The 12,244-nt window shown below is 43.7% G+C and overlaps 1 protein-coding gene and 1 long non-coding RNA gene across 10 annotated transcripts in view; one reads left to right on the forward strand and one right to left on the reverse strand.

Moving 5' to 3' along the window:
• The window catches only part of DENND1A (DENN domain containing 1A), a 361,801-nt gene that overhangs the window by 140,100 nt on the left and 209,457 nt on the right, over positions 1–12,244 (reverse strand). For all 7 annotated transcript variants that reach the window (XM_075905650.1, XM_075905649.1, XM_075905651.1 and 4 more), the window contains exon 10: positions 352–452. In XM_075905650.1, the coding sequence (XP_075761765.1) occupies positions 352–452 (101 nt within the window). The remainder of the gene's footprint in view (positions 1–351; positions 453–12,244) is intronic.
• Positions 1–12,244, forward strand: part of LOC142819334 (uncharacterized) — a 106,007-nt gene that overhangs the window by 49,129 nt on the left and 44,634 nt on the right. The window lies entirely within an intron of this gene.

The raw sequence follows: 12,244 nt of genomic DNA on the forward strand, positions 1-12,244 counted from the left end.
GAAAACAGAAGCTCTCTTTTTCTGCCTCTATCATGTATTGTTTGATTTTTCTTCATTTAAAATGTCAAACAAAATGCATGCTGCAATAGTGCATCTTGAAGATCTAAAATTAGTAGATCTTAAATTAGTATACAATAGCATGCTATAGTAAGAAGTCATGTTAGAACAACTAATAAGACTGGTGCTGTTATATTATGTTATGAAAACAATGCATTGGACTTAATGAATCAACTACTTACTTAACATACACATCTACCTTTTTAGACCAACAGTTACACCATAAAAAGACTTCAACCTTAAAATGCACAGCTTCCTAACAACGGTTTGGATGTAAGGAATCTACAATCTTACCAGCAGTAGTCCAACAGATGCGGGGGTAGAACTGGAATGTAAACATGTTGCCAGAACATTGGGTAGAGCATAGCTGCAGACCCATGAATGCAGGCAGTTAACTGAAAGACATAAAACCAAACAAGCACATCAATAAGATAAAAGTTAAGCTTAAAGGAAATGGCTGGCCAAATAAATAATATAAGAAAATATTTGGTTAGAAGTAGCCACTGTTTTTGTCTCTGAACATACATTGCTACCAATGGGTGGAGTAACACTGGTTCATGGTGACGGATGTTTGACTTAATTTTGTTAAAATCTGAGAATGTATTTTACCCAACACACACAACCTGCAAACAGCATTTTGTGTCTTCCTTGATGCAACAGAAGCAGAGAAACAGAATTAGGGGGACAAGGGAAGCGGGAGGAAATAATACAAAAATGACAGAAAACGCCTGATCCTGGCAATTTCCACCTAGTAAGTAGCTTGGGGTATGTCTACACAGCAGCATTATTTCGGAATGACTAGTGTTATTTCAAAATAACTTAGTCCACATCTACACAACAGGCAGTTATTTCGAAATAATGTCAAAATACTATCAAGCTGCAGGGCTTCTTCTCCGACTCCTATAACCCTCCTTGTAGGAAGAGTAAGGGAAGTCGGAGGAAGAGTGCTCTATTTCGAAATAAGTGCTGTGTAGAGGCTTCCAATTTCAAAATAAGCTATGCAATTGACGTAGCTCTATTTGCGTAGCTTAGTTTGAGTTAAGCCCTGCTGTGTAGACGCACCTTAGAGAAGTAATAAAACAATGACTTAAATATTAGGGAAGAAAAAAATCTATATAGCTGGAATGTGGTAATAATGAACCACAAACAGCATGTGTTTCTCTACAATTCATATCAAGCCAATTTGATAATTTTGGCTACAAATTACTGAATAAGTGGGTAAAGGAAAGAGCCTATGTTCCAGGACTTCAGAATTTGATCTAATGACTCTCACAATTTTTCATAAAATGTTAATTCAAATTGAGTCGCCCAATGATTTCAAGTGATGACTAAAGGTAACTGGCAATCAAGCTGTGGGGAGGTGTTGGAGTTGATTTGGGTCCCAGCCTTATTTAAAATCCTTAATAACCAGGAAGAGAATGTGAAGTATACTGACTGAATTAAAATGGAAGGTATTGTGTATCGCCCCCCAAGGAAGATATTAAAATACAAGGAAGCAGAAAAGATCAAAATACGGCACAAGTACAAAATATTACTAATTATTATTTGTATTACCATCACACCTAGGAACCCTTTTTGTGGAGCTAGATGCAGCACACACACACAAAACAAGAAGACAACACAGAGATACAGAGAGCTAGTGGAGTACAAGAAAACAATTAGACACTATTTGTCAGCATAACAGGCAGTAACTGAAGGATTTATCTTGGAAACTAAAGCTAGTATATCTTCAGGTACTAGAGGGGTAGCCGTGTTAGTCTGAATCTGCAAAAGCAGCAAGGAGTCCTGTGGCACCTTATAGACTAACAGAAGTGTTGGAGCATCTGATGAAGTGGGTCTTTGCCCACGAAAGCTTATGCTTCAACACTTCTGTTAGGCTATAAGGTGCCACAGGACTCCTCGCCGCTCTAGTATATCTTGGAAAACAATTCAAACTCAAATCTATGCCAACAGAAAGAGATTTTGAAGAGCTGAGAGAGGGCAAACCTTGCAACGAAAGAGTGGGTCTTCTTATTTGGGAGCTGCATGCAAAGATGTATCATGGCCCAGAATCATGTCATGTCCTTTGTGAACTTAGAATAATGCTCAGATTGGAATATAAGAAACAATATAAGCGATATTTTAAAAAATGCAGCAAAATGTTTAAAGACAAAAAGGAACAGCCTTCTGACAAAAGAGGACAGAGTAAAATACAATTTGACTAAATGACAACAAAGAAAGACAACACTCTCTTCTGTGTATCTTCAAAGACACGCAGATGGCCTACAGACATCATGGGATGAAATAAAACAAAGGAAAAGTCAGAATAAACATTAGGAAACATGTCTTAACTGTGGGACCTGTTAGGCAGCGGAGTCATTTGCAACTGGACCATCCACTGAAGTGTATGTTGTACTATAGGGAACCAGAGATTGGCAAAGGAAATGGTCTAGGTGAGCTGACAGGTCTTCTCGCTAATTTCAGTTCTTAAACTGAGACTTATCCTGAAACATAACAAGGCACAACAGGCTGCCCCATCAGAATTCTGTGTTGAGGAAATAAGTCTCAATTGTGAAGTTAGTTTCTATGGTTTGTGCTAGAACTTTTAATGGATTTTCAGTCCAGTTTTTGTTGGCTTGTTTTAACACATGGATAACTATTACTGTGTGAACCACAAAACCAGTTTTCAGAGTTAACATGTGGCTGATTGGGCATCAAGAACCAAGACAGAGACTATTTTAAACATGTGTCTTAGTTTTGTCCCATGGACTAAAACCACCTGAACTCCAGGGATGAAATAGATTTGGATAAGCTGTGGGGATGCCACATGAAACACTGACTCTGGGGGGAAAACAAGGTTCTGTACACGATGACGCAGCCACACGGAACCATAGTGAGGCATGAACCAGGCAAAGGAGCAGTTTTTAATGGCAATCAAGCGACCATAAAAGTGAATAAAAATAGATTTGACAATGTACAACTAAAAAACCAGATGGATTATTTCAATTTTTTTTTTCAAAATCACTCCCAGGCTGAGGCCTTGTTTGCCAATTATAAGCCCAGAGTGGGCTTTTACAACTGAGCAATATACCACTATAAGGGAAAGCCAGAGCCTTAAGATATACACTATAGCTAGAGAAGAGATGTTAGAATATTTACTTCCATATTTAAAATAATAAATCAATCATCTAGCATAGTTACAGAATCCAGTCCTGAAGTCCTGTAAAAAGTATTAGCAGATCTTACGGAATATGAATCACTGCCTGTTTTATGCCATTAAATATCCATCTGTCTTGATTATTAGGACTTTAGGCTCTCCATTTCCAAATAAATTTACATTGGGAGTCACAGACTTATTGCTGGTCATAACATCAAGAAGAGCGTCCCTAAAACTCTGCCTGCTGGAAGCTGGAACTGGACAACAGGGGGTGGATTACTTGATAAATTGCTTTGTTCAGTTAATTCCCTCTGACGCTTCTGGCACCCACAGAAGTTAGGATCCAGGGTTAGATAGATCATTGATCTGATCAAGAATGGTCATTATGTTCTTAAGTGTTATAGAGACAAAGTGAAGGAGGGAAACAAACCGTTTTCTGTATTTTTGATAACTAAGGCAAGAAAATGCCTAAGAAGCAAATTCAAATACTATGCAAAGGCCTAAAAAAGGGGGTGGTTTTCTTTTCTCCTATAAATGAGGCAATTGGAGGGAGTTAACCTTAAAACATGACTGAACCATACAAAAAACAATTGATTCTTTAAGATGCAATTGGTACAAAAATCCAAGGCTCCAAAAGTGTTTGGTGTATCACACACGAGTGATAACACAACAGTTTTAGCAATGTTTATGAGGGTATCACTTAGCCTTGTCTGAGCTCTGCTCTGATGTTTAGGCCTCTATATTCCTCTTACCCTTTTCTACCCTGCTTTACTGAATTACAGTTTGTTTACATCTCAAGACAGAGACGAAATTACAAGACAGTTTTTAACATGGCCTTTATTAGGCTGCACCCTTAAGATGGTTGTTTTTGCTTTTTTAGCTAGGTTTTTTATAAGGTCACCTGTTCCGTGGGATCTGTGAGTTTTCAGAAGTCAGTAACATGCCTTTATTAACAGAGGAACATGCATATAAAAGAAAGGAGATGGGTCAAAGCCCTGGCTGCAAGATTCCTTTATGTTACTGTGCCACAAGGGGCTCCAGGTAGGATATTTTCCTAGTGTCACCAGTTTGTTGTAATCTCAAAACCCTTCTTTCTTGTTAACTTATTTAATTAGAGACCCTGCTCTTTGTAGATGCTAGGAATTATTAAGAAAGGGATAGAAAATAAGACACAGAATATCTTACTGCCCCTGTATAAAACTATGGTACGCCCACATCTTGAATACTGTGTACAGATGTGGTCTCCTCACCTCAAAAAATATATTTTGGCCTTGGAAAGGGTTCAGAAAAGGGCAACTAAAATTATTAGGGGTTTGGAACGGGTCCCACATGAGGAGAGGTTAAAGCGACTGGGACTTTTCAGTTTAGAAAAGAGGAGACTGAGGGGGGATATGATAGAGGTCTATAAAATCATGAGTGGTGTGGAGAGGGTGGATAAAGAAAAGTTATTTATTAGTTCCCATAATAGAAGAACTAGAGGACACCAAATGAAATTAATGGGTAGTAGGTTTAAAACTAATACGTGAAAGTTCTTCTTCACACAGCGTGTAGTCATTCTGTGGAACTCCTTGCCAGAGGAGGCTGTGAAGGCTAGGACTAGAACAGAGTTTAAAGAGAAGCTACATAATTTCATGGAGGTTAGGTCCATAAAAGGCTATTAGCCAGGGGATAGAATTGGTGTCCCTGGCTTCTGTTTGTCAGAGGGTGGAGAGAGATGGCAGGAGAGAAATAGCTTGATCATTGTCTTTGGTACACCGTTTCTGGGGCACTTGGTGCTGTCCACAGTCGGCAGACAGGATACTGGGCTAGATGGACCTTTGGTCTGACCCATCTATGTTCTTAGATGGTGCATAGTGTTATGAAGAAAGAAAAAGTGCAATCCACAGTAAACATTAACTATACTGATTCTGTTCTAATTCTTAAAAATTTCCTTTAAGGGAAAGCACTACTCTAATACTAAGAACTAAATATAGTGCTGAAATGTGCAATGCGCTTGTAAAAACACACAATAAGACATCTCTGCTTTCAAGAGCTCACAGTATAAAAAAAGCATTTCACAGCCAAAAGGGGTTTTAAGATTATAATTACACTGTGATCTGTATCACCGCTCTTACACCATGACCAGATCTTAAAGCAGATGCATCTGCATTCATGTATTTTGTGCTACTTTGCACAGACCGGGAGGTTCACGTTTATGGTAAAATACAGTTCTCCTTTAGAAACAAAAGGAAAAAATTTTAAATCAAAGTTCTTGGATATGGAAACTAGAATAAGAATAGAAAATAGGCTTTCAAACAGGACTAGTGTGCAGATACTATACATACAGATGCAGCTAAGTTTACAGATTTTTTTTGTACTTCCTGAGCTGTTTTAGATAATACAAGAACAGCATTTCCAAGTTTATTTCAACTTCTGGACCCAGATCAGGAAGTGCACTTACTCCTTCACCTGTCATATCACAGGTTTTTGGAAAAAAAAATTCAGGAGCAATTAAATATTTGGATTTGATTCACGTTTTTACCAAAGAGTTAGGTTATTTTTTCTGCACCCATTCACTCATCCCCCTCTTATGATAGCATAAATTATATTTCTGGATGCGCAGGAATATGTGTTCTTGATCTTATAACTCACTTGGTTAGGTCCAATAATGGTATCAGCAGAATGAATATGTGGACAAAGCTGGCAACGGGGTTTGTTGCAAGGGAAGGTACCAGGGTTGGTATTAGTGTGGTATGTCCTGTGGTTGTTGGACACTTAGTAGTGTAACTCCCAACAACACTAATAGAGATCAAGCACCTAATGCATCATGCAGTGAGCTGAGAATGTGTTTCTTTAACTAGCACGGTCTGCATTTCTAAGTATCTATAATTTTCCTGATAGTGGAACATCAATCAATTTGAAAAACAAAAGCTCACAATTGATTTATTTGTAATGCTCTATGAATAACTTGTGAGGTTGGATCTGTAAAAGCAGAGCTATACCATCAACATTTGCCTTTAACTGTCTTATTTTAAAATCCTGTTTCAGGTAGTGAATATGACATAGATCTTATCTTCAGACTAACGTCTAACATTAATACTTCCCTGTAACCTTTAATGCGTTATGAAATGCAATGCGAAGACAGCGAAGTCACTTGTCACTTACAAAGTTGAGCTTTTGAAATGTCACATCATATCACTAGCTACTGATCTATGGATTACACAATCACAATTCCACATAGCCTGAAAGAATCCAGTTACATTTTTCCTTTTGGCTGAAACCCCCTCCCCCTTCCAAACCCCAATTTCAACCAAAAGAAACAACTGCATCAGCAAACAAAGCTAAAAATTGTTGAATTAGTTCAGAAAATATGTTTTAGTTATCTCAGTATGTAGCAAAAAAGTAAAGAAAAGGTTTGGGGAAAAACAATCTTCAAGAGTAATTTTTCTCCATTCGTTTCAGTAAATGTTTTACAGTCCATCATGTATTTTTGTATTGATTTCAAAACTGTTCTAGAAACATGTTCACAAATTATCAGCGACTTTACTTCTGTTAGACACTCTCTGTCCACAAAGTATACAAAATGTTTAATGTTGTTTTAAAAGCCAGTAATGAAAGATGTGCACTTCTGGATTTGCATCAACTTTAAAGCATTCTGTATATAACAACGAGGTACCGTCAATCTTAAATTTCAGAGCAAGAAAACATTCTTATCGAAAATCACACTCCGGGTACATATACACGACACTCCACCATGTGCTGAGTACGCGCCTGTGTGGCCCCCCACGCATTGGCTGTTTTTAGCAGAATAGTGTCCTGCTGCTTCTCCCCTGCAGGAGCCTTTTCCCGATACAGCAGAAGACAACCATAGTGCGAAAGGCTCCAGTAGTGCAGAGATACTGGGAAAGGACCTACTACTTGGGGGAGGAAGCAGGGAAAGGCTGCTCCCTTCCACAAGCGTCTTCCCCCCTGCAGTGAAAGGCTCCAGCAGCAGCAAGCTCTTTTCCCAGCTGCCTACTGTCTGCCAGACCCTTCCCCTGGCGTGTCACTACATAACAGAGTGGACACGGTGCGCTTTTCACTGCAACATGTAGCTGGCTACACGTTCACCACGGGCACCGTCGGTGGTGCATAGTGCAGGCAGACTTTGTGGGAAAATAAGGAAATCAGCAAGTGTAAAATCTGCCTATAGTAATTAGACATGATGAATATTCATCAGAAAGCAATTATCAATCTTATTAATGAGATTTTGCCCTCAAGCTTTTGAATATCCTAGAATTGTCAACAAAATGACATCAGCTAGTTAAATTACAGCACCACAGAAATCAGCACCTTACTCTACATGTTGTGAAACAAGTCACTAGCCATGCAGAGGCACATAAACCAAGTACAAACTTTTAAAGAATGATTTTAAATGATCTAAATATCAGTATAACAAACAGCTAGAACAAATACTAGGGAACAGTAGAACCTGGTTAAAAAGCCAATCAAGATTCTGAGCCTGGAGGAAAACCCCGAGAGCAGGTAGCCAGGGCCAGGAAGGAATGGAGACTTTTGATGCCTCACAACCTACCCTCTGATCTCTCAGTACCACAACGGGGTACCTGTGCATTCCCACTGGGCTCTGTTACCATAGAGGGTTCCCCAGCACCACAGTATGGATGTGGACATTCATGTACCCTGCAAACAGAAATATGGAGAAACACCCGATGTATTCCCGTTTGGACTTCGAAACGGAGCTCACCGTGATCAACACAGCATGTAAAGTTGGAATAGAAACTTTTGGTGATCTTGATTACCTAGACAGGGATTCCTTTTGCCCACAGAACACCCCATGACTTATCCTGTGAACGCTAAAGCCTTCCGAAAGCCTACGAAGTTTATGTGGAGTTGCCTGCCATTCTAAGCATTATTCTATTATGTTTCGTAGAGTGAAGATCTGGTCTGTGCATCCACACCCTTTCTGAGAATAGCTTGCTCTTTTCTGAGAATGCGATCAACTGCCTCGGACACACACTGGACTGTGATCATACAACAGCAGTCACTACCATCACGGAGCACACCTTTCTTACGCACCATTACGTGAATTCAAAGGTGTTATCAAAAGTCACACGATCAAGAGGCACACGGCTCTTAGACCTAACTCAGTAGAGCTGGAAAAGCCCAGCAGTTAGGCAATGATGTCTGCTTTCCAGGAGCCTCAGACATCGCTCCACAACAACAGCCAAAGAGAGGAGGGGTAAATAATTGCACAGGCACGAGGCATGCTCCTCCTGGCCTGCATCTTCGCTCTGGGAGCGGGTTTAACAAAGGGTTTGTCTAAATGAATCGTTAAGCTGAGGGGTTTGATTTTTAATGAATAGAGAAGGTTTGTCTATTGATAAATACTCTGAAAACAGAGGACAGGGAAAACAATAAATATATTTGCTGGTATAATAAATATTTGGATGATAACAGTGACTGATTTTCAGCAACACCAGCGATCCATAACTGAATTGTCTTTGTTTCGGCGTGCCAGAGGAGAACATGGTAGCTGGCTGTTTCCACTCAGGACTACAAAGTTTTTATGCCAAAGATAAGTTTTCAAATTTCTGGGCAACTCAGGATCTCTCCTGCCCCTTCCAGGGGCCCTGCCCCCTCCATTCCCCCCTCTCTCCATCACGTGCTCTCTTCCACCCTCATTTATTTTCACTGGGCCTAGGGCAAGGGGTGCAGGATCTGGCTCAATGCCAAAGGAGTTAGGAGCAGGAAGGGATAAGGAATGCAAGGTCTGGGAGGGAATTTGGATGCAGAAGGGGACTCCAGGCTGGGGCAGGGTGTTGGGATGCAGGCTCTGGCAGGAGGCTCCAGGCTGGGCAGAGTGTTGGCGTATAGGAGAGAATGCAGGGTCTTGTAGGAGGGGCTCCAGGCTGGGGTGGAGTGTTGGGGTGTAGGACAGGGTGGAAAAGGAGGTGCTGGCTCCGGGAAAGGACTCCAAGCTAGGGCAGAGTGTCGCAGTATAAGAGGGGTGCAGGGCGCTGGCTTTGGAGGGGGCTCCAGGTTGGAGCAGAGTGTTGGGGTGTAGGTGGGGGTTGCTGACTATGGGAGGAGGTGGTCAGGGCTGGGACGGGTTGCAGGAGGGTGTGTGAGGTATAGGCTACAGCTGGAAGCAGGCAGCTGCCAGTTGGCAGCACAGCAGGGCTCAAGCAGGTTCCCTGCATGTCATTGCTTCATGCTCATCCCAGAAGCAGCGGGCTACAGGCTCATTTCTGTGTTCCCCTGGGGGGGAAGGGGACAGTATGTCTCAGAGTGTGTCCCTCTGCTCCCAGTGCTGTCCTAAGAGCTCCCGTTGGCCATGAGCCAGTCAATGGAAGCTGCAGATGCTGACAGCTTGCAGAGATGCACTGCTCCCTTCTCCCCAAGAGGAGAATAGAGGCCATCTTGTAGCTTGCAGGCAGTCTGTTGGCACCCTACTGTGCGGGCCCGGAGATCGCGATCGACTGGCTGAGGTGCCAGGATCAACCTGTTGACCGTGATCGACAGGTTGGTGACTGCTGCACTAAGAGTTTTGTATAAGGTTGGTGTATCAATGAGCCATAAAATCATCATAGCTGCACTAGGGTTGGTTCGCTCCGAAGCACCTGCAAGGACACAAGCTGGAAATACCAAACTATTTCATGCAGGCTTCTCAATTAGACTACCAGAAAGGAGGTCCCTTATTCAAGATCCATATTTGAGTCCAAGCTCACAATAATCAGCATCAGAAATATTCAATCACAAAGACAGCATGCACATACAGTCTCATAGGATACAATTCTTTCTATTCCCACAGACTTGCCTGCCTTCCCAATTTGGGTTGTTCCACATTTGAGTCTCAGCAAGATGAATGTAGGAATCCTAGGAGAAGGACTTGATTTTACAAGAGCATCTAACATTGTTTGCTAATATGTAGGTAATTTAGTGGCACTTAGTTCGAATTAACATTTGACTGCTGCGTGTAACCGCGGGCAGTTAGTTCAGACTAGTGGGATTTAAAAATGGCGACCGGATGGGAACTTGCAAATAAAGCCCGGGATATTTAAACCCTGAGCTTCGTTTGCAAGTGCGAATGCCTACATTAGCCTCCCTAGGGGCCCCTCAAACTAGGGGGCTAGTGTAGACATACCCTTTTTATAGATGGGCACTATATTTGCTCTGGAAATTAACACCAGCTGGGTAGGTGGTCTGTGGTAGACCCCTAGCATGACATCACCCTTGGTTTTTTTTTACCCCTTTTAACTTAACCCAGAGACTCCCAATAAGTCTGTCTCCTATGTCCATCTCCACCTCAGTCTAAGTTTGTACATTTTTAATATACAAGGCAACACCTTCTCCCTGTTTACCCCGCATAGCCTTCCTGAGTTAGCTGTCCCCTTCTATACCAATATTCCAATTGCGTGTATTATCCCACCAAGTGATACCAACTGTGTCATAGTTGGTTTTATTTATTAGGACTTCAAGTTCTTCCTGCTTATTAGCCATACTTCTTGCCTTTGTATACAGGCATCTAAGATACTGATTTGATTTTGCCTTCCAGTTCTGCCTGCCTTGTCCCTCCTTTTCCTCTGCTATTATAACCTATGCTCCCTCCCATTTCCGACCCATCTCCCAGGTCTCCATGTTTTTCACTTACCTGTGGGCTTTGATCACCTTCCCCCATCAAACCTAGTTTAAAGCCCTTCTAACCAGGTTAGCCAGTCTGCCTTCAAATACAGTCTTTCCCTTGTTCGAAAGATGAACCCCATCCCTGCTTAGCAGTCCTTCTTGGAATACAGTGAACCCTCGCTACTTCGCGGTTCGACCATCGCGGATTCACGACTTCGCGGACTTTTTTCATTACATTATGTATATACGTGAATCCGCGATGGTCGAACCGCGAAGTAGCGAGGGTTCACTGTACTGTGAACATAAAATTGATCCTTACCAAAACTTTAAAAAGCCTCGGGGGAAGCCGGCGGGGGGGCATCCCAGGCGCGCCTGGGCTGCTCCCCCGCCGGAGCCCCTCCGCGGCTTTCAAAGCCTCCGGGGAAGCCGGCGGGGGGGCATCCCAGGCGCGCCTGGGCTGCTCCCCCGCCGGAGCCCCTCCGCGGCTTTCAAAGCCTCCGGGGAAGCCGGCGGGGGGGCATCCCAGGCGCGCCTGGGCTGCTCCCCCGCCGGAGCCCCTCCGCGGCTTTCAAAGCCGCGGAGGGGCTCCGGCGGGGGAGCAGCCCAGGCGCGCCTGGGATGCCCCCCGGCTGGCTTCCCCCGAGGCTTTGAAAGCCGCGGAGGGGCTCCGGCGGGGGAGCAGCCCAGGCGCGCCTGGGATGCCCCCCGGCTGGCTTCCCCCGAGGCTTTGAAAGCCGCGGAGGGGCTCCGGCGGGGGAGCAGCCCAGGCGCGCCTGGGATGCCCCCCGGCTGGCTTCCCCCGAGGCTTTGAAAGCCGCGGAGGGGCTCCGGCGGGGGAGCAGCCCAGGCGCGCCTGGGATGCCCCCCGGCCGGCTTCCCCCGAGGCTTTGAGGATCCTACTTCGCGGATTTTCATCTATCGCGGTCGGGTTTGGAACCTATCTACCGCGATAAACGAGGGTTCACTGTAGCATACAATTGTCGAGGAAACCAAAGCCCTCCTGGTGACACCATCTCTGCAGCCAGGCATATACCTCCAGGATGCACCTGTGTCTGACTGGGCCCCTACCTTTGACATGAAGGACCAAAGAGAACACCACCTGCACTCCCAGCTCCTTCACCCGTACTCCCAAAGCCCTGTAGTCATTCTTGATCTGCTCAGTGTCACACCTTGCAGTATCATTAGTGCCCACATACTTGAGTAGCACGGGGTAGTAGTCAGAGGGCCGGATAATCCTCAACAATGTCTCCGTAACGTCTCAGATACGGGCCCCTGGCAAGCAGCATACCTCCCAGGATGACATGTCAGGGCAACAGATGGGCCCCTCCATCCCTCTCAGAAGAGAGTCTCTGACCATCACTACCTTACGTTTCCTGCTCACAGTGGTGGCAACAGACCTCCCAGCCTTCGGGGTACAAGGCTTCTCTTCTTTTGCTGTAGAGGACGATT

The sequence above is a fragment of the Pelodiscus sinensis genome, chromosome 22, assembly GCF_049634645.1.
Source record: "Pelodiscus sinensis isolate JC-2024 chromosome 22, ASM4963464v1, whole genome shotgun sequence".
NCBI classification, from domain to species: Eukaryota; Metazoa; Chordata; order Testudines; family Trionychidae; genus Pelodiscus; species Pelodiscus sinensis.